The sequence below is a fragment of the Mesocricetus auratus genome, unplaced genomic scaffold (assembly GCF_017639785.1).
Source record: "Mesocricetus auratus isolate SY011 unplaced genomic scaffold, BCM_Maur_2.0 Super-Scaffold_100055, whole genome shotgun sequence".
Taxonomy (NCBI): Eukaryota; Metazoa; Chordata; class Mammalia; order Rodentia; family Cricetidae; genus Mesocricetus; species Mesocricetus auratus.
This window is the reverse complement of record NW_024429232.1, coordinates 4128975-4150376: the sequence shown is the minus strand read 5'-3', so window position 1 is coordinate 4150376 and position 21402 is coordinate 4128975. Positions and strand designations below refer to the sequence as shown.

The window sequence follows — 21402 nt, the reverse complement described above, 5'->3', positions numbered from 1 at the left end:
CATTGTGAGGCCCCCCAACCCCCAGAGCCCCGCCATTGGCCATTGGGCCTGACGTCATGGGGGCTGCAAACTCCGGGCGGGCGGCCACGGGAAGGGGTTATTCGCCTGGTTGCGGGCCGCCTGGGGAAGCTGCAGGCGCGCGGAAGGGCGGAAACCACCAATGGAGCGGAATTTCTGGAACGGGGGCATGGCAGCAACTCTCACCATGCACACCCAGCTTGCTACGACGCAACTGTGCTGGACATCCGTCCCGCGGAAGAGGCGGGGGCAGAGAGGTCCCTCCAGCGGGCACAGGGTCAGCCGAGGTGACAAGAGAGGCAAGAGGCACTGCGGCACAGGGCGCACGCAGGCTTCCACCCTGCGTTTTCGCTGCCTCAGCATTCACTCCTTTGGTCTCCCGCCTCCCCCCCTCCCCCGCGCCTCCGCACACCCCGCGCCCAACCTCCAGACCTCGTGCGAGGCTGCGTGGACGCGGCTGAGGTCCGCTCGCGTTCCCCCTAAAAGAACCAGAGTCTGGGGCGCCAGAGCGTCAGGCCCATCCCCACCTCTCCCCTCACCCCTGACGATGCCACCAAGGGTCAGGGCGCCATTCCCCGAGCCGCACGGGGGGAACTCCGCACAAGTCGAGGCCAGGCATCCCCAGGACCCCTCCCAGGAGACCCTGGCCCGGCCCAGCCCAGCGCAGCCATTTCCGCCGGCCTTTTCCCCTCCCCGCCCACCCCCTCCCCCAGCGCTTGGCTTTAAAAGCCAGAGGCTGCGCTCGGCGGCAGGCAGAAGAGGCTTGCGGGCTCGGGAGGCCTGCCCCAGAGCTGTCCGAGAGCGGAGCCCCGCCCCCGGACCCCCGTCCCTCCCTCCCTCCCTCCTTCCCTCCCTCGGCCCGCCCTCCCCGAGTACCCCTCCCCCTGAGGACCCCCGCCCGCCGCCCGCCGCTGCCGCCGCCGCCGCCCGCTCCGACTGCAGAACAATAAAGCCAGCCTCCCAGAGACCCCCGCCGAGGACCCCCGCCCGGCGACCAAGCCCGGGTGGCCCGCCCCTCTCCGCCAGCGCCAGCTGAGCGCGCCCGGGCGCTGGCCGCGGTGCTGCCCTAGTCAGCGCTGGCCGCGGTGCTGAAGCTGCTAGTGCTCCTGCCGCTGCTACTGTCGTGTTCTCTTGGCCCGGCGCTGCCGCCCCCGGGGGCATGGGGCGCCGCTGACTGAGGCTCCGCCGCCGCGGCGGGGGGGGGGGGGAGGGGAAGGGGGCCGTGGGGCCGGGCCAGCCCTGCACCCATTCGCAGCCTCCGGGCCCGGGACGGAGCCGCTCCCCCCCTCTCCGCCCCCCCCAGCCTCCTCCCCCGCCTGTCCAGGGGCGGCACTGCGGGCTGGGAAGCCGGGACCAGAGGAGGGAAGGAAGGAAGGAAAGAAGAGAAAAGAAGAGAAGAGGAGGAAGGAAGGAAGGAAGGAAGGAAGGAGAAAGAGAGAGAGACAGAAAGAGAGAGGAGAGATCTGGAGGGGAAGAAGAGGAGACGCAGGGCAGAAAGAAGAGAGAGGATCACACTCGCCCAGCAGCATCCACAGGCCAGACTGGGGACAGTGCTGCTTCCACCGCTCCTCGGATGGTGACAGGGCCTCGCCGCGGACGCAGTCCCCCCGAGCCCCGGCTCTGCAGGCCCTCACTGCCGGAGCCCCGCAGGAATCATGCCCAGGTCCTTCCTGGTTAAGAAGGTCAAACTTGACACATTCTCTTCGGCAGACCTCGACAGCTCCTACGGGCGCGCCCGCGGCGATCTCGGAGTGCGACTGCAGGATAAAGGTGCGCTCTAGACTGCAGCTCGGGCAGGGCCCAGGGCTTTGCTGGAAGGGGTGGGTGGCCAGAGTGTGGGGGTGGAGTGGCAGGGTAGGAGGGGATGGAAATCCAGCGGAAGCAGCCTGAGGCTGGAACCTGGAGCCGAGAATGGAGGCTGGGGAAAGGGGTGCAGAGTAAGGCCAGACGTCTTCCAAGGTGGTCAGAGCGTGGGTGCTAGAGGGGTAGGAAAGAGGGGGGAGGAACAGGAAGCACTCCAGGCGCACACTGACTTGTGCTGAAATACACACAGCTGAACGGACACCTGCTGACCCAAGACCCAGTTATACGGGCACATGCAAACCCACACCCAGAGATCTAGATCCCTTTCACTTTTCTTTGGCTGCATCTTCAAAGCCCCTTGCTAGGGCCAACTAGGGAATGCTGGGAGCTCTAGGGAGTGGGCATGGGGTCTGGCAGGGCCACCCACCTGTCAGGGCCTAGGTACCAGAAGAGGCAACAGTAGTATCTTCCCTGGACTCAGGATTAGGGAGGAAGAGGTGAGCAAGGGAAGCCAAGGTATTGGAGTCGGGAGAGGCTCTTTGTGTAAGGGAGCCCAAGTTCAAGGACAACTGTTAGCATGCAGGCGAGGGGGACAGGAGCGCCAGCAGTGTGGGATGGCAGAGCAAGTGTGACCTGCGGGAGCATAAGCCTGTGTGGGCCCATGTGACTGCGTGTGGCCATGTGACTTTGTGCGCTTGTGTGTGACCCTGTGTGTGTGCCTGCGTGTGTGCCACTACATGAGACCACGTGACACACTTGAGGCCGATGTGCACCATGTGACTGAGAGTGTGTCTGGATTGCTGCATATGTGACCCTGCATATGTGGGAGTTCCAATGCGAGGGTCAGGAGGCAGCACACCCTGTGAGGTGACACCAGGCCCGATGATCTCTGAGAGCCTAAGTGTAGCCCTGAAAGAGCTAGAGCCTGCCTTGTCAAGGGTACGTACTTGTGATTCTGAGATCGTGAGAGATCCACCTTGTACTTTGGGAACAACGGCAGTTACTGGCATGAGTGATGTCCACCTGCAGCTTGCCTCGCTCTGTTAGCGTGTCCCCTAGTGGATGCTCTGGCAGTCTTCCTAGTCCCCTGTTGGGGGCTCAAGAAGGTCCCTAGAAGGGTTAGGTCCTGGGAAGAAAAGAATGTGGTCCAAAGTAGGACCCAGGATAATGGAAAGTAGTGGGCGGAGGTAAATGAGTTCAGGCTGCAAGGGTTAGGGGTCAGGTCCAGCGAGTGCCAGAGAGACGGGAGATGAGGGGGAAGTACCGGCGATGGCCAGAGACAGATGCTGGCTAGGTAGAAGACGCTAGGATTTTGTTGGCACACCTAGGGAACCAGAGGGACAGCATCAGGTCTGGAAGCAGATTTTGGAGCCTGAAGAAGACCCCAGGGACCCCGAAGAGGCAGGACCGTTGGGGTCTCGGGGCTGGAGGCCCTGGCTTTGTGCGCGGCGGGTCTGCAGTGTGTTGCATAATCAGGGAAAACTGCTGAAGTGGGGAGAACCCGAGGGGGAGGGGAAGGGGGAGGAGGAAGAGAGGAGCGCCGCCCCTCCCCCCTGACCTTGAGGCTCGCTGAAGGGGGGCAGCCGCGCCCGAAGATGCATCTCTCTCCTCCCCGCGCGGGGGCGGGGCGCTTGGGTGGCGGGGGAGGAGCCCTGCCTGGCCCTGTCTCATCCTCTGCTGTCTCTCTTCTCTCCTCTTTCTCTCCCCACGGTCTCCATCCTCCCTGCCCTGTGCTCCCGGGCCCCCTCTCCTTTGTCCTAATCCCTGTCCGCCTTCCTTCCGGACTCCAATGTCTCCCGCTGTGTCTTCTCGGTCTCCCGCCGCCCGCTTTGCGTGTGTCTTGCCCGATGCTCCGTTCCCCTCCCGCTGTCTGTCTGTCCGCCTCCGCCTGCAGGATACCTCAGTGACTACGTGGGGCCTGCGTCTGTCTACGATGGCGACGCTGAGGCAGCTTTGCTCAAAGGGCCATCCCCGGAGCCTATGTATGCTGCGGCTGTGCGCGGAGAACTGGGTCCCGCGGCCTCTGGCTCAGCCCCGCCGCCCACCCCTCGCCCAGAGCTGGCTACTGCTGCGGGCGGCTACATCAACGGCGACGCGGCGGTCAGCGAAGGCTACGCGGCTGACGCCTTCTTCATCACTGACGGGCGCTCACGCCGTAAAGCTGCTAATGCCAACGCTGCCGCGGCCCCTTCCACAGCCTCGGTGGCGGCCCCCGACAGCGACACTGGAGGTGGGGGCGGGCCGGGCACGCGAGGTTCTGGATCAGGGTCCGCTAGTCGGGGCGGCACGCGCGTGGGGGCGGGCACCGAGGCGCGTTCCGGGCCAGGAACCCCGGGCGCTGGTGGCCGGCACGCGTGCGGCGAGTGCGGCAAAACTTACGCCACGTCGTCGAACCTGAGCCGCCACAAGCAAACGCACCGCAGCTTGGACAGCCAGCTGGCAAGGCGTTGCCCAACGTGTGGCAAGGTGTACGTGTCCATGCCGGCCATGGCTATGCACCTGCTCACGCACGATCTGCGCCACAAGTGCGGCGTGTGCGGCAAAGCCTTCTCGCGGCCCTGGCTGCTGCAGGGCCATATGCGCTCTCACACGGGCGAGAAACCCTTCGGCTGTGCGCACTGCGGCAAGGCCTTCGCAGACCGCTCCAACCTGCGCGCACACATGCAGACGCATTCCGCCTTCAAGCACTTCCAGTGCAAGCGCTGCAAGAAGAGCTTCGCGCTCAAGTCTTATCTCAACAAGCACTACGAGTCAGCCTGCTTCAAGGGCGGCGCCGGCGGCCCCGCAACCCCTGCGCCGCCGCAGCTCAGCCCGGTTCAAGCCTAGGGCAGCGGGGCCTCCGCTAGCCAGGTCGGCTCTCAGCAATACGGGCTCCCCCAGGGAAGTCTCCGCTGGCGTCCGGGCCGAGGGGCTGGAGGGCGGGCCCCTCCTCACAGCAATAGGGGTAGGGAGCCGGCCCCACCCCGTCCCGCTCGCCAGGAGCCTTGCCAGCCCCTTCAAGCAATAGGGTCCCGAGGGGAGACCCACCCTGAAACCCCTCCCCTCTCCTCCAGGGTGCCCCCAGGCTTTTTCCCAGCAATAGGGTCGACCAGACCCAGAACCGAACCTCATCTCTTAGTTGGGTCTCTGAAGACAGGGGTGAGGTGAGGTAAGGAGCGCCCTCATCCCTCCTCTGCGCCCCTGGATCGCGTTGCAGAGACTCAGGTCTTCCCCACCCCTTCCCAAGCCTTTCAGGCCAAGCCTTCCAGGCCAAGCCTTTCAGGCCAAGCCTTCAGCCCGGCGTCCAGGAAGCCAGCTCCACCCGGGCAGCTGGCTGGAGGAGCAGGCGAGCAGGCGGGCCAGAGGCGTTCTGTTCCACAGGCTTTGCAGACCTCCCGGGAGTGCTAGACGATTTGGGGATGGGGAGGGGCGCGGACGGCGGCAACCCTCTCCCTCGAGTTCTTTCTGGGGCCTCAGTCCGAGCCTCCCTCCTACCCTCACCTCGCATCCTTTGCCAAATCCGAATTCTTCCAGCCCGGCTTCTGGGGCTCTGTCCTCCATAACGAATAATAATGACGCATATCGGAATCGCATGAACTTATCCGACCTACTCAGACCCCGATCCCACCCTGCCCCGGGGCCCCCTCCCTCGCTCCCCAGGCTTCGGGTGTTGGAGGACGGATGCCCGGGCCGGCAGGCTGGCGTGCCACTGCCCTCTACACACCTCTGTATTTGCTTTGCGGGTAAAGCCCCTTGGGGGGGTTGCGGACGCGTCGGGTTTCTTTCTTTCTGTATTTATACGTTTTATTTATGAACGGATTGCACTCGGGTCAGGGAGGGGGCGCCGAACCCTTATGCTTCCCGCCGACGCCTCGGGCTTAGGTTGTCCAGGACCACTTCCTCTGCCCCAGAGCTTTGCCTCACAGAGGCCGACCCTTTCCCGGAGGCCCAGGCCCCGCCCCACTCGGTCGCCAACTTTCACCCGTCTATGCCAAAGCCTCGGCGGTGACCCTACCCCAAGGGCCCGCCCTATTGGCCGCCGCCTTTGTGACATCACTGCATGCAGTCCCGCCCTTCTCCCCAACCCTTCCCGGGGCTGCCCGCTCCCCTTCCTCTTAGTTAGTCCGATGCAGACTATAGAGCAATAATGCGCACTGCATGTGAAGCTGCCGCAGCCTCTAGAGTTACTGAGAATCAGGTATCCCCTGCCCCACCCATCCCATAGGCCCCTAGATCAGGGATGCTGCGCGGGGCCGGCCACGCAGACTTTCTTTCCCCATTCCTTACCCCAGGGCAGAGCCCGGCAGGCATCATGGTTCCAGAGGCTGGAATAATGGAATGGTATTAACCGCGGCCTCTCTGTTAGCCCCTCATCACTCACCGACTCACCATTGGGTACCTACAATATGCCAGGCCCACTCCTGAATCCGTCAGAGATGTGGCAGCCTTCGGGGAGGTGCCTGTCAGTGACAGGAGCCAAACAAGCATGGGTAGGCCAGGGTGGAAGGCAGTTGCAGAGGGCTGGATCCCTGGGCCCTTGTGGCCTCTCCTACCCACCTCAGTCCCCCGTTTATGCTGGATCGTAGTCAGGCTCTGCCTTTGACTTGGGCCTTATGTTCCCAGCTCAAATCGGACAGGTCCCAGGGTCTCGGGGCCCAGCTTCACCAGGGCCACCCCTACAGGTACCCTTTTTTATTTTTTATTTTTATTTTTTTTGATTCCCCGAGATACGAGGCTCTGCTGTCTGTGCTGCTAAGGTCCAACTAGCTGGAGTATATGGTATGGCCAGCCTCATTCCAGCACCAAGCTTGGCTACCCTCCTGGTGCGGACCCGCAGGCCTAGCATAACAGTGCCCATATCCAACCCCCTTACTCCACCTGGCGAAACGCCCACAGTTCCTAGCCTGGGCCTGCCAGCCTGTGCCGCATGCACACGCACACAGAGGCGCCCATCCCCGCCCCACTCCTTACTCCTGTCTACCTACCTATGGAGAAGGCTGGAAGGGCTGTGGGCCGGCCAGGATCTCCCGCTTTGCCCACACCCTGCCGCCGTGGAAAGCCATGGGCCCCCTCCCGCCCCCATAACTAAGCAGCACAATAACCGACTTAGCGAATTCAGGTAGAAGGAACGTTTAGGTAGCACCTATTTTGTACTGATTCTACAAGTAGGGCCCGAGGTGCGGGGGGGCCCTCGGGTGGGGGCTGTGGCTGCCGGCCCGCCCCGCTCCCACCCCCGCCTGCGCCCCGCCACCTTGTACATACTCCTGGCCCGCAACAGGGCAGGATTTTTACTCGGGCCGTGTCCCTCTTCTGCCCCCGTTTGGGGCCGGGCCGGCCGGACAGACGGACGGACGGACAGACCTCCTTCCTAAGCACAATAGCACCAGCTCCTCGGAGCGCCGCACCTCCACGAGGAGAATAAATGCCACTCTTGATAGAATTTGGAGTGTTGACTGACGTGTCCTATTGGGGTACTGCTAGGGGTATCTGAGAGTGTGTAAAGGGAGATTTCCCGGTTCTCAAGGCTCAGACCAGTGCTGGAAATCTCAAGTGAAGCACTGGCCTTGGTCCTTCTCTTACTGCAGAGGGTCTGTCATTTGCTGGGCCAGTGGAGCACCTGTCTGAAGGCAGAGCCATTGATAATTCATTCCCCCTGGACAAGCAAATGTGCTCTGTCTCAGGTATTCAGGGCGCTCGTAGCATCTGGGTTTGTAGCCCAAAGTCAGGTCCTGCCCAAGCTGACCTAAAATGGCTGAAATATGCCCCGGGGGCTGCAGTCTCCCAGCCTGGGAAGCCTTCACTCTGTTCTCCTGAGTACTTCTGCAGCTGCATCGACAGCCCTGGGCTCCTCATCCTTAGCGATCCTCTGAGACGTCGTTGGAGGAAATGGGACAGCGGAGGTTTGAGGGTCTAGTTCCTCCCTTGAAGGCTGCTGCCGCCCAGTCAGATCACCAAGAAAGAGGGAGTGTGCTCCTGCAGTGTGCAAGGGGCAAGGCTCTTCTGCAGCCATCACCCTCAGACCTGGCCAGGGTGAGCCGAGGGGTTAGGAGGCAAGGCTGTGCTGGGTAGAGAGAGCCACAGGGACGGGGACTGGAGGGCTCACCCAGCAATGACCCCTGGCGAGCAGGTGAGCAGGTGGGAGTGGAGTGCCTCAAGTACTCTTTGTTCATGTGTCCAAACTAGGTCAATGTTAGGTCAGAGCCGGCACAGCTGCTACCCACAACCTGGCGAGAGAAGGGGCCAGACCCACTCAGATCCCATCCAGTGGGGAAAAGGAGAGATGTATCTGCAGCAGGTCATGGCCTATATGCCAGCAGCTTGGAGAATATTGCTGTGGGGGAGGGCCTACTCTGGGAAGCTTGGCCAGCAGTAACAACGGGAGTGAAGACACATCTGCCAGGTTCCCTACAGAAGGATCTTAGCTGTCACTGTCTCTGGGTGGGCAGAGATCATTTCCTATTTGCAGAAGAGGAACCTGAGGCTCAGGGACTCCACAGTTTCAGGGTCTTGGTTGTTTGTGTTCTTTTAGTGTGGTGGGCCAGAAGAATGGAAACAACTTCTTGGATGGCAGAGATGAGCCTACTCTATCACTGTAAACTCTCCCCAGAGGTGCCCTTGGTCTGTCTGTGACCTCGGGGTGCTGGGGTCAGCATGAAGATGTTTGTAAACTTCCAAAACCCTCCTAGCCCTCTTACTCCACCAGGCTTGCAAGGCTCCTTACTACAAGGCCCAGACCCCCTTTGCTACTACCTCTAGTAAGGAGGTCACGATTTGCTTTCCAATTCTTCCATCCACACCTTTATTCCCAGCCAACCTCACCTATAATTTTTCTTTTCTCCTGGCACCCTGGGTCACACCACCCTAGATTTTGATAGTGAAACTGTCTGTGTCAGTCATCCATTCCAGCCTCGGTGCTCTGGTACAGGTCCTACCTCTTTGCCACAGGGCCATCATATGTTTTTTTTTTTTTCTTGGTTTTTCAAGGCAGGGTTTCTCTGTATTGTTTTGGAGGCTGTCCTGGAACTCATTCTGTAGGCCAGGCTGGCCTCAAACTCACAGAGATCCATCTGCCTCTGCCTCCCCAGTGCTGGGATTAAAGGTGTTTGCCACCAACGCTGGGCCAGGGCCATCATTTCTGATGTCTTTGGTCCCTTCAGTTCCATGGCTTCTTGCAGGCTGACAGCTTTAAGCCTGGATGTCAATGAATCACTGCCTCCAAGGAGGTCTTGTACTCTATTGGATGGTGTGAGTTCATCTCTGGCCTGAGTGGCAGCCTCAACCTTCCACTTTTAGTTTCCAGTTTCGTACTGAAAGTTGGTGGAGCCAGAGTGCTAGCCCAGGAACACGTGATAGCTTCATATTTTGACAAAGGCGGGAGTAGGGAAGAGATGGCAGAGATCATGTGACTGACCCTCACACTTTAGGTTCTCAAGGAGATGTTTTCTTTCACTCTGCCTCCTTTTGGGATCAGTATTCACAAAGGCCCAGCCCCACCTTGCCCAGGCCCAGCTGAGAGACACGCTGGGCCAGCAACAAAGGAATGTTCTGGGAGATTGAGTGGATCAGGTTGGCTTTGATCCACAAAGGTCCATGACCAGGGCTGCCTTTCTCTGCACACTACACGAAGACACCTGCAAGGTAGCTTCATTTGGTCATCATGGTATGTGGCATGAAGAAAGACAGGAGGGAAGGAGTCAGTGGATACTACAGAAGTGGGGTGATCTCAATATGAAGGTTGGTGGCCCCCTGTTGGAGAGGCTACCAAGCCCAGGGTGAACACTTGCTTGGCCTATAGAGGTGCTTCTTGCTCCTGTGATCTACAGAGGAGCAAGTCACTATTCATCTTGGTCCTTATAGCGTTTCTGAAGGAAATCAGGTGTTTCCTGAGATCCAAGATTTATGCACTGTGATGTCTAAGCCAGGAGGGTTGCATGTCAGGCTGGCGACAGGAGTGTGGGTTGGGGTGTGGAGTGGTGGAGGAAGAGGCCATGGTAATTAAATTAGTTGCTTCATTTAACTAGCAACTGGACGGTTGCACAGACTTACGGTGGTATGAGTCTAGGTGTTTCTCCAGCTTGATCCTTTGACCGGGTAAGTCCTTCAAGGTCCACTTAAAGCGGTTCCTGCCTAGCAGCTAGGGGTCTCTCGGAGAACGACGGTGCCAGGGCTGTTAGCGCTGCCGGTCGTGCGCAGGAACACGGGTCTGGGGCCGCAAGACGTCAGTGCACGCACAGTTTCATAAATGACCCACACCCAAACCGCTGCTGGGTAGAGGGATGACGAAACTATGTATTTACAGAAGTGGGACAAGGGGCAGGCAAGAAGTCAGGGGAAGTGAGTAGCTGCCAGGGAGCCGCTGCAGTCCTCGGCGGTCCACCTTATTCCTTGGGGAGAGAGAGAGAACCTTGGACCAGTTCCACCCAAGTTCACAGCCCAACTGCGCGCAAAGTTGCTCCAGCCCCTCGAAGCGTTCCCAGGGTGCCGTGCGCTGTTGACTCGCGGCGCCTTCAACTCCCAGGAGGCGCCGCGCCCCGCTCCCATAGTTCCCAGTGGGCTCCGCGTCTTCGCTCAGGCCCCGCCCCCGCTTGGCCCGGGACTACAAATGGACTCGGAAGGGACGCCAGCGCCAGTCGTCTGCTCCTCGGCAGCGCAGCCTCGGCCTCGCAGAGGTGGTTGTGGCCTGCGCCGGCTACGGAGGCCGGCAGGGGGCGGCGGCAGAGGCCGTTGCTCAGGGTCCGGAGGCGGGGCCGCGGGTTACAGGCGCTGCAAGCCGCCGGCGGGCCTCGAGTGGGCCGCGACGAGGTGCGGGCCGAGGCCATGGGCGACCGCGGAGGCGCGGGCGGCTCTCGGCGTCGGAGGACTGGCTCGCGGGTCTCCGTCCAGGGTGGCGGCGGGCCCATGGCCGCCGAAGAGGAGGTGCGAGACGCTCCTGTGGGCCCCGATTTGGGCGCTGGGGGTGACGCTCCGGCTCCGGCTCCGGCTCCAGTCCCGACCCCGGACAAAGACAGACACACCAACGTGGGCGACGGCCACTGGGAGCTGAGGTAGCGGAGCGCCTGACCCCTACATCTGATCTCCCCAGCGACGCTCCCAGTTCTTAAAAGGTGGCCACAGCTTTGCGAGTCCCGAGTCTGGGGGTCCCCTTGGGAGAGGGTCACTTGCCAAGGTCACCCAGGTGGGGTCGAGTAGCCAACCAGGAAGCCGGACCGAGGAGTAGGTGGCAGTCCCTTTCCCAGATTGCTGAGGGAAGCATACAGTGAGGCAGGTCCCTTGAGGTCTTTTCTGAGGGATGGGTAGCAGGAAGCCCTGGGGCTTGGTGGTGAAATGCGCTTTCTTCTGTAGCGGGAGGCAGTTGTTTGCGGGGAGGGTTGCGGTGAAGAGGTGCCCTTGCAGAACTATGAGGAGTGCCCTCTGGTAGAGGGCTGCTCGAGGCTCCAGAGGACACAGCCTGTTTGAGGACAGGGGGATGAGCATTTGCCCAGGGCAGGGAACAGTACAGGAAGTTTTCTTGTACTAACAGAGTGCCTGCACGGCTTATTCACCCCTCTTCCTGTAAGTAGGAGGACCTGAAGCCCTGCTTTTGTTACCACAATGACTGCCGGCTATAGGGACAGAGATGACTACTAGTTGAGACTTCCATCCCCTGGTTGGAGTGCTGGGATGAGGTTGGGTATGGACACACCTTTGGGAGAGGCCCTGTAAGACTGTAAGGGATGGAGGAACGCAGCGTTGACTGCCTCCCTCAAGCTGGCTCTCTCTGGCGTTCATCATGGGACCCCTTAGTAACTCTGGGTCAGGAAGTAGCTGAGGGGCTAGGAGGAAGTGGACCAGCAGGCTGGCAAAGACTTGGTCTGTTTGTGTCCGTGGAGTCCTTTTTCTAGTGGGCACTACGGGAAGGGGCCCCACTGCCCTTAGGTGCTCATAGTTCACATGGGAGATAAGATAACTTCATCATGAGGCCTGCCTCACACATTGTGGACAAAGGTCAGGTAAGAAGGCCATGAAGGCACAGAGCGGGAGGAGGCTGGCCCTCCTGAGAGGGATGATGGTTTTCTGTAATCCAAAGCTGCTCTTGAGGGGGGGGTCGGCTTCCCACTTTCCATCTCAGAAGATGCTGATCTCTCTCTCTCTCCCTCCCTCCCTCCCTCCCTCCCTCCCTCCCTCCCTCCCTCTATTTCACTTTATTTAAAACAAACAAACCAAACGAACAAACAGACAAGCAGGGTTTCTCCGTGGAGCCCTGGTTGTCCTGGAGCTAGCTCTATGGACCAGGCTGGCCTTGATCAGAGATCCATCTGCCTCTGCCTCCCAAGTGGTGGGATTAAAGGCGTTCATGCCTGGCTCCATCTGAAAAGATGTTAAGGGTCTTAGAGTTCCCCTATGCTGACTGCCCTCATTGTCCTTCTCTTTAGGAGTCAGGAGTTTTGCTAGTATGACCTCTAGATGGGTGGGAATAGTACCTTTTTATGTGAGTTCTCAGTCGTGGACCAAGTAACTAACTATTCAGGGATAGGCAAGAGAGAGCAATCCCATCTTGGAGGGCCTCTGAACTTTTTCTGTGTCCTGTGGTGTGAGTTTTGTGCAAAGCTAGGAACTATGTATGTGTGTGGAGAGTCTTTGCTGTGATCCCCCCCTCCCCATAGATGGATGGTAGACTGCAGAGATGGGGGTAGGGAGCTTGTTATCCCCTTGTGGGCCTCAGCCATTTGGGGATGCCACAGAGCTTGAGGTGCTACTTGAGGTCCTAGATTCTATTCTTCCTGTTGGTGGGCCAAGCTTTGACTGCCGTCTTGGAGTTAGTCTGCAGCTCGCCCTATTGCCACTTTCTCTTGCCAACTCCCCCCCCCTCCCCCCGTTGTTGTTCTTGGCAGTGAAACCTTTCTCTCACCCTTCCTCTTGACTCCTTAAGCTTCTGTATCCTCCCCTTCTCTGTACTTCCTGCTCACTTTACTCTGGGCCATTGAGCTCTGGTACTCTGTGGCAAAGTTAGGCTGTCTACTGTTCACCAGATCACACACATTCATGGACACCCAAAGCAAGACCTTATGGTGGTGGGTTTTCCCAGGGTATTTGTCCCTGAGTGTCTTTTGTACACCTCTAGTAGGGTCTGGGGATTGTGACGAGCTTGGACCCCAGACGTGGCCCAGGTGACAGCACAGAGGAAGTGTCAGGTACCAGTTGGAAGAGCAACTGGCATTCTGCTCCCTCTCTTTGTATTTGGTGTTGAGTCTGAGCTGTGCTCCCCAGATGAGACTGACCCATGAGTGCGGTACAGACCTTGGCATGTGTGGTGATGGGCATGTTCTTGTCTTACACTGCTTCTGTGGGCTGAAGGAGAGGCTGGAGAGGATGCTAGTGCTTCCTTGCTCTATGTGTGGTTTATCTGGGTAGGCCTGACTGATATAGGAGGGAAGGCCAGCTGTCCAGTCCTTTTGGCCTCAGGGAGAGAGTGTAGGACAGCTGGAAGGCACAGGACATGCGCAGGCCCTTTAGTAGGTGAGAGGGTGGCACAGACAGCTGTGATCATGGCTAGCCAGCTCCTCTTTTCCCTGATGGCCATTTCTGCAGCCTGCCCTTCAGCCCACTTGCTTCTGGTCACAGTGGCAAGCCTGGACCTTTGCAGGCAGGCATTGGTGGATGGGAGCTTCCTCCCTTGGGACATGTGTCTCTGATCTGTGAAGAGGGAGTAGCATGAGTGGAGGCAGAGCACTGGGAATGCTGACTTCAAGATGCTGGATGGGTCGTCTATAGAGGGACCTGAGACGTTGGCATGGACAGTTAAGGATGGAATTGGAAGCCCAAACAGAAGGGACCAGAAAATAAGCTCGTAGGATATTGTTTGCTAACCTGGGCAAGGCATCCCATGTGGTGGCACATGCCGCGCCAGCACTTGGAGGTTAAGGTAGGAGGGTCATAGGGTCATCAAGGCCAGCTTGTGCTACACAGACTGTGTCTCCTAAAACACAAGACAAAACAGAACACAACAAAGATTGCTTCTGTCTTCATTCTGGAGTTGGCCACAGAAAAAGCAGCATGGTCTCCTTGGTTACCCAAAGGGGAGAGAGGTCAGTCTTGTGCAACAGCTTTGGTTATGTGCAGGCAGTAGTTGGTGGGTTGTGGCACAGAGGCCAGAGGCTTTGGGATAGTTGTGTGAATCAGCTTGCGGGAGTGGGCTGGTAGGAAGGGCTACTAGACCGACCCAGAGATGCCTTCCTGCTTGTCTCATGGTGCTGTCTCTTTATTTTATTTATTTGTTTTTATGGTTGCCTTTGAAGGACAGCCACGTCAAGCCAGTGTAACCAGTTGGGGGTTTGTTTGCCCAAACAAGGGCAGCAATCAGAAGGCGAGTGCAGATCAGGAGAGAAGAGAGGGGCTCAGGGAGAGACCACAGTCATATCATATGGCTTCTATCGCGGGCCTAGTGTGTACATGCTGGAAGACTAGTCCTGAAGAAATGGACAGTTGGGAGCGGATTTGGACTCTAGCATCTCATGGAGAGTAAGAGGGGTGTGACTACCCTCCTACTAACCAGGAGGTAGGGTGGATGGGACTAGGTGCCAACCAGATCTCCTTTTTTTTTTTTTTTTTTTGGTTTCTCAAGACACGGTTTCTCTGGAGCCTGTCCTGGAACTCGTTCTGTAGACCAGGCTGGCCTTGAACTCACAGAGATCCTCTTGCCTCTGCCTCCCAAGTGCTGGGATTAAAGACTTGCACCACCAACACCTGGCTCGCTCTCTCCTTTTTAAGAGACAGGTTTTCTCTGTATAGCCCTGGCTGTCCACTTTGTAGACCAGGCTAGCCTTGAACTCAGATCCACCTTCCTCTGGCTTCTGAGTGCTGGGATTAAAGGTGTGCATCGCTACTGTCAGGTTTTTTGTTTGTTTTTGTTTTGTTTGTTTGTTTTTTGTTTTCTCTGTGGCTTTGGAGACTGTCCTGGAACTAGCTCTTGTAGACCAGGCTGGCCTCGAACTCACAGAGATCCACCTGCCTCTTCCTTCCGAGTGCTGGGATTAAAGGCGTGCGCCACCAACGCCCGGCTTGTTTTTATTTTTAGTACATCTCATTTTTGAGCTAAGCTTTTGTAGTGCATGCCTTTAATCCCAGCACTCAGGAGGCAGAGGCAGACAGATCTCTGTGAGTTTGAGGCCTGCTCTACATAATGAGTTCTAGGACAACCAGGACTGTTATATGTCTTGAAAAACGAAAAAGAAAAAAAGTAGTCTTGTTAGCAAGGATTGGGCTTATTGGCATTGTCCCTCAGCCTCCTTGACCCCTCTTCTGGAAAGGGCTGTCAGACTTGCAACCCTAACCAAAGCTAGGGCTTACCCCTTATTATGAGGCAAGGTCAGCCCTAAAAGGGCAGCTGTGGGATGTGCCTATAGTAGGTTTCCTGGCCTGCTCCTCCTCATCAGAAGCTCCAAGGTAATGTGGTGGGAGGGAAGGGGAGGCCCCAGCCTCTTTGCTTACAAGATCTAGGTGTTGCTCAATTTTGTGTGGCTTCCTGGTGGCACAGCAGCTGGAGGGCAAGGTGGAGCAACAGTTGGTGTGGAGTGAGGGCATTAGTTAGTGGGACTAGGGCTCTGGGATGTTCCTGTTGTCTTTGCCAGGAGTCAAGTCCGGGCCTTATCCAGTCACACAGTGCTCACCTGCAGACCTGGTGTACTTCCTCACAAGCACTGTCTATTTGGGTGTCCTGTACCCCATCACTGGAGGAAGGAGCCTACTTCTGGGAGTTTCCCTGTTATCAGGCCCAAGTAATTGCCTCATGGCCTCTGAACCAAGGCAGGGACATAGAACTTAACATGAGTAGAGAAGGCCAAATCATTGCTCCTCAGAAAGGTACATTAAGGCTGGGTACTTGGCCAGCTATTATATTGGGTCTGTGTGTCTAAATGTAGAGAGAGGCTTATCTGGCTATGGTGGGGACTCCTCCATGAGTGGTGTGGTAGGTGGGATGGGCAGATTGGGCAAGGTAGACTCCACCTTGTCCTGCTGTCCTAGCAGTACTTGGTAGATCCACACATATCCTGGTGTGATTATCTTTGTGGCCCAAGAGCTTGAGTGCAGTTGGAAATTTCTGGAGCTTAAACTCTATGGAGGCCTGTCTAGTCTCTTCATCCTGTGATGGACATTTTCTTCTGCCTAGAGGGAAAGTCCTCTGGGTGGTTCTGAGACCTTTTCCTCCGGTATCTATGTAGCCACCGGAATGGCCTTGCCTGACTCCTCTTCCTACTTGTAAATGGGTAATGGGCTCTAGGTAGAAAAGATGCCTGGGGGGCTGGAGCCATGGCTCAGAGGTTAAGAGCACTGGCTGTTCTTCCAGAGGTCCTGAGTTTGATTCCCAGCAGCCACATGGTGGCTCACAACCATCTGTAATGAGATCTGGTGCCCTCTTCTGGCCTGCAGGGATCCATGCAGACAGAATACTGTACACATAATAAATAAATAAATCTTTAAAAAAAAGAAAAAGGAAAAAGAAAAGATGCCTGGGGAAGGAGTGGGTCATGGTGAGTTTATCCCTGCCCTGCTGGTTATTGCTTACTGGTCAGGGCTCTGTCTCCTTTTTGCTAGGTGCCATCGTCTGCAAGAATCTTTGTTCAGCTCAGACAGTGGCTTCAGCAATTACCGTGGCATCCTGAATTGGTGTGTGGTGATGCTGGTGAGTAGGAATGTGGGAGCAGACTCACTGAGGCCACGTGTGGCAGAATCTTTTAGGGTGCCCTTTCCCTGGGTACAGGCTCTGCCCTTTGAAGGCTATAGCTCTGTAGCTGGTAGCATAAGGCTGGTTGGGAGGAGACAGGGGCTGGTCCTTGCAGTGACTACATTGGCTTTCTCTTGGATCCCAGGCTAGCACTGTGGGTAGTAGAGAAGATGGGTGTCTTACATACTCTGGCTATGTTTCAGGTCCCCCTTGGCTATGTAGGTGTGTTATGGGAAAGCAGAAAGATGGAGGGGAGTATTGGTGGCTCTTCAGGCTGAGGCCTCCCTAGAAAAGTATGGAAAAAATCTTGAGGATGTATGCCCTATGCCATGTGGGCAGAACCAGCCACTGCTTTGTAGGTCTTCTAGTCCCTTTCTTTCAGCCTTGGGTATTGGTGGTTGGGATGCTATACCAAGTTTGTTGCCCCTAGGGCCTTGTTCCTACTGGGGCTATGCATCTCCACCCCGGAAGCCTTTGGAGTCCAAGGTTCAAAGGGACAGCTTGATGGGTGGGTCAGGGGCAAAGGGTGGGGGAAGTGCTTGCCCAGCATGCATGAGGATAAGCTCTAACACCCAGCTATGGTCTGATACCTATTGCCCTTGCCCAGAAGTGTTAGTTCCTGCTTTAGGCATGCCTTCTTTGGTTATCTAGTGTGGAAGGGACTCTGCCCTATTGTGCCATGAAAGTTTTCTGATGATTTCAGCACCTTTTCCCTGGACAGAGCTTTAGGCTTTGGTTAGCTCTGCATTCCCTTGTCAGTATTGTTCACTGCTTCCATCTGTTTAGGTAGTTGGCCAGGCTGGTGGTTCCAGCCCTGTGTCTGGTGCTTGTGAGATGGATGAGGATGGAAACCAAATACTGAGTGTCTTAGGCTAGAGTCAAGAGCCTCAGTCCTCAGATGAGCTACCACGGACCACACTCTTGGAACTTTGAGTATTGTTAGAGTAGCTGACTCTCTCTGGTACAGAAAACCCTACCCCTGCTCTTTTCTGCTTTGATGGGTCTTTCTGCTGCCTGTCTTGCCTTCAAGACCTGCTGTAGCCTCTTGTCTCTCAACTAGGCACTGAAGAGACCAGTACCCTAGGCAAGAGTAACTGCCAGAGGTGCTGGGGTCAGGTGGACTGTGTTAGCACCATGAGGGCTGACCCTCCTGATTATCTCTTGCAGATCCTGAGTAATGCCAGGTTATTTTTAGAGAACCTCATCAAGTGAGTACCTTTTCAGGTCCCTTACCTCACCCCTGCCTGCTCAGGCCGTGAGACCCACCTCTACTCAGGCCCCCATTGCCCCACCTCCAGGTATGGCATCCTGGTGGATCCCATCCAGGTGGTGTCTCTGTTTCTGAAGGACCCCTACAGCTGGCCTGCCCCGTGTCTGATTATCGGTGAGCTGTACTCCAAGAAGGGCCATGGGTGGGGGAACAGGTTGACCAGGGCCTGAACCTGTCCTGTGATGCTTCTGTCCTCAGCATCCAATATCTTTCCTGTGGCTGCATTTCAGATTGAGAAGCGTCTGGCAGTGGTAAGTGGTGCTGGTGCTGGTCCCCCCAACCCCTGCCCCCCACAGTTACTGATGACTTGCTTGTAATAGACTCTTTTATTTGGCTTATGTTTTTTGGGATGGGGTTTCTCTGTGTACCTTTGGAGCCTGTCCTGGAACTTGCTTTGTAGACCAGGCTGTCTCTGCCTCCGAGTGCTGGGATTAAAGGCGTGTGCCACCACCTCCAGGCAATATAGGCTTTTCTTACTAGGCCTAATAGTCCTCTCCCAGGGCAGAGGACCTGGTTGAATGCTGTCTCCCTCATTCTCCAGGGTGCCCTGACAGAGCAGATGGGGCTGCTGCTTCATGTGGTTAACCTAGCCACCATCATTTGCTTCCCAGCAGCTGTGGCCTTGCTGGTTGAATCCATCACTCCAGGTGTGCCTCCATCCCAACCATCCCACCCCATATTGAGCTGACTCCAGGTTGTTCATGTGACATGGGCGTGGTTATAGCTATGTTAACTGTGGTATATGGCAGACATGACTGGTGCGTCTGTCTTGCAGTGGGTTCCGTGTTTGCTCTGGCATCATACTCCATCATCTTCCTCAAGCTGTTTTCCTACCGGGATGTCAACCTGTGGTGCCGCCAGCGAAGGGTCAAGGCCAAAGCTGGTAGGAGGCTGTCAGGACTAGGGTTTGCCTGTGGGACTAAGCCCGGGCTGCATGGCTCACCCTGCTGTCTTATTTTGCTGGCAGTTTCTGCAGGGAAGAAAGTCAGTGGGGCGACTGCTCAGCAAACTGTGAGCTACCCAGACAATCTGAACTACCGAGGTGAGGAGCTGTGGAGTTGGGGCTCTCAGAGGCAGGACTGTCAAGTCAGGTTCAGGGCTATGCAGTCCTAGAACATACCCTTCCCTTCTAGATCTCTACTACTTCATTTTTGCTCCTACTTTGTGTTATGAACTCAACTTTCCTCGGTCCCCCCGAATACGAAAGCGCTTTCTGCTACGACGGGTTCTTGAGATGGTGAGTTTGGGCTGTGAGGGTGGGTATGGCAGGGCTTGGCTGGTGCAACTCAAGTCTCAGCTGGCTGTTCTTTTCCCCCAGCTCTTTTTCACCCAGCTTCAAGTGGGGCTGATCCAACAGGTAAGTGATGTGGTGGGCATACGGCAGGCTTGGCATGGCAGAGGAACAATAATGTTCTTCCTTTGCAGTGGATGGTCCCTACTATCCAGAACTCCATGAAGCCCTTCAAGGTAAGGTTTGGTTCCAGTGTGGCAGGGGTGGATAGGGTAGATGACACATCCAGCTGAGGCGGCCTCTCTCCACAGGATATGGACTATTCACGTATTATTGAGCGGCTCTTGAAGCTGGCGGTGAGTGTCCAAGCTCTAGTGGGATAAGTGTGAGAGATAATTGGGAAGTCTCAACCTGGAGCCCTGTCTCCCCTAGGTTCCCAACCATCTGATTTGGCTTATCTTCTTCTACTGGCTTTTCCACTCCTGCCTGAATGCTGTGGCAGAGCTCATGCAGTTTGGAGACAGAGAGTTCTACCGGGACTGGTGGTGAGTGGTGTGTCTCTGGGAATCTGGGAAGGTCACGGCATGTTATGCTTATCCCATTGTTTCTTGACCCCAAGGAATGCTGAGTCTGTCACCTACTTTTGGCAGAACTGGAATATCCCTGTGCATAAGTGGTGCAGCAGGTAGGGTGGTGTACACACCTGTGGAAATGTGGTTGTGGACCCGGGCACTATGGCATTACCCTCATCCTATGGCTTCCTTGCTCTGCAGACACTTCTATAAGCCTCTGCTCCGATTGGGCAGCAACAGATGGTTGGCCAGGACTGGGGTATTTCTGGCCTCAGCCTTCTTCCATGAGGTTAGTGCTCTGGGCACATCCTACCCACCTCTGGGCAGGGCTGTGGCCACCAGCTGAAACACTGACCTCTTGTCCCCATACTCTAGTACCTAGTGAGCATTCCCCTGCGTATGTTCCGCCTCTGGGCATTCACAGCTATGATGGCTCAGGTGAGCAACTCAGTGAAGCTTGTTTCCCTTAGTCTGTATCTGTGCCAATTCCCACCTGATTGTAGCCTCATGTGTCCTCAGATCCCACTGGCCTGGATTGTGGGCCGCTTCTTCCAAGGGAACTATGGCAATGCAGCTGTGTGGGTGACACTCATCATTGGGCAACCAGTGGCTGTGCTCATGTATGTTCATGACTACTACGTGCTCAACTATGATCCCCCAGTGGGGGCCTGAGATACTGCCAAGGGCCAGCCCTCCCTAACCTGGGCCAGGAGTTCTGGAGGGGTTCCTGGCTGCCTGCACACTCCTCCTAGTCTGGGAGGCCTGTCTGCCCCTATGGGGCCCACTCCTGCTCTTGGGGATGGCACCCGAGTCCAGCTGGTGTAAGCCAGTGCTGGGAGTCTGTGCCGACCAGGGGCTGAGGGCATCAATAAAGTGCTGTCTAAAACCTTCCTCAGCCTACTTGGGTTGTGGAAGCTGCTGCAGATGGCCTACACCCATATGTGCTGTGCAGCTACTGCTTTAGAGACCGAAATCCTCAGGCCCTAGCTTAAGGATATAGTGCTGGAAAGATCTGGGTCACATGGTTTCCAATCACTCTAGTCTCATGGAGTATGTGAACCAAGCGGCAGAACAGGACACAGTAGGAGCCGCAGCAGCAGTGGCGGCTCAAGAGCAGTCCCTGAGCATTGTCACTGCTTAGGACAGCCCAAGGAGTTCTTACCCTGCTGATCCATGCACTACCAAGGCTCAGAGCCATGTGGACTCAATAGAGGGTGACCCTGGTGAGGACTCTAGTTTAAGGGATGACATGCAGGACTCACTTGTGTTGATGTTGGACTCTAAGCACCCCAACTTCACAGCGCCACTAGTATAGGAACCTGGATCTGCATCTTGAGAGGTGGGGCCAATTATGGAGAGGACTTTGTACACTGACTGCTTGGGGCCCAGGAATTGTACACACTACCTTTAGAATCTGCCTCATATCCTTAGGATCAGGCCATTCAACAAGTTGTAGTGGCCCTAGGCTGTGCTGCACAGGGACCAAACATAAATTGGGCTTGGCCTATTCTTCCAAACCACTCTTGGCTCTGACAGTAGACAGTTCTGAAGTTACCTTACCTCCAAGTACCTCCCAAATTGGACGGAGGCCTTTTTCACGGGTGTCCTATTGGCAATTCAGGGTCCTCATCCTTGCCTGAATGGGTTAGTGCTCATCAGCTGCCAGACTGCATTTTAACTAGGTGAGCATGCAGTGCTATGCAGTGGTCTCAGCTGCCTTAGGACACAGGGTCTACACCAGTCTGTCCTAAGCCACCATGAGGCCATTTTCACCTGTCTTCTCCTACTATAAGGAGACATCAGGAACAAGTTGAGAGTCAGTCTAGTG

The 21402-nt window shown here is 56.6% G+C and overlaps 2 protein-coding genes across 3 annotated transcripts; both read left to right on the top strand.

The window, feature by feature from the left end:
- The first annotated feature begins 1326 nt into the window (after positions 1-1326).
- Scrt1 (scratch family transcriptional repressor 1) lies at positions 1327-7240 on the top strand. 2 transcript variants are annotated; one of them, XM_005085992.4, is made up of 2 exons: positions 1327-1788; positions 3716-7240. In XM_005085992.4, exons 1-2 carry the CDS (start codon positions 1674-1676, stop codon positions 4645-4647), a joined length of 1047 nt encoding a protein of 348 aa, XP_005086049.1. In that variant the 5' UTR covers positions 1327-1673; the 3' UTR covers positions 4648-7240. The 2 variants fall into 2 exon arrangements, with proteins under 2 accessions (XP_005086049.1, XP_040592296.1); XM_040736362.1 differs by lacking the exon at positions 1327-1788 and adding an exon at positions 2480-2760.
- A 3193-nt stretch (positions 7241-10433) lies between these two features.
- Dgat1 (diacylglycerol O-acyltransferase 1) lies at positions 10434-20464 on the top strand. The gene is made up of 17 exons (XM_005085991.4): positions 10434-10844; positions 16372-16459; positions 17669-17709; positions 17800-17885; positions 17970-18022; positions 18313-18418; positions 18547-18654; positions 18739-18813; positions 18905-19008; positions 19090-19128; positions 19197-19238; positions 19314-19358; positions 19435-19547; positions 19622-19687; positions 19776-19863; positions 19950-20012; positions 20094-20464. Exons 1-17 carry the CDS (start codon positions 10618-10620, stop codon positions 20244-20246), a joined length of 1497 nt encoding a protein of 498 aa, XP_005086048.1. The 5' UTR covers positions 10434-10617; the 3' UTR covers positions 20247-20464.
- Positions 20465-21402: the final 938 nt, after the last annotated feature.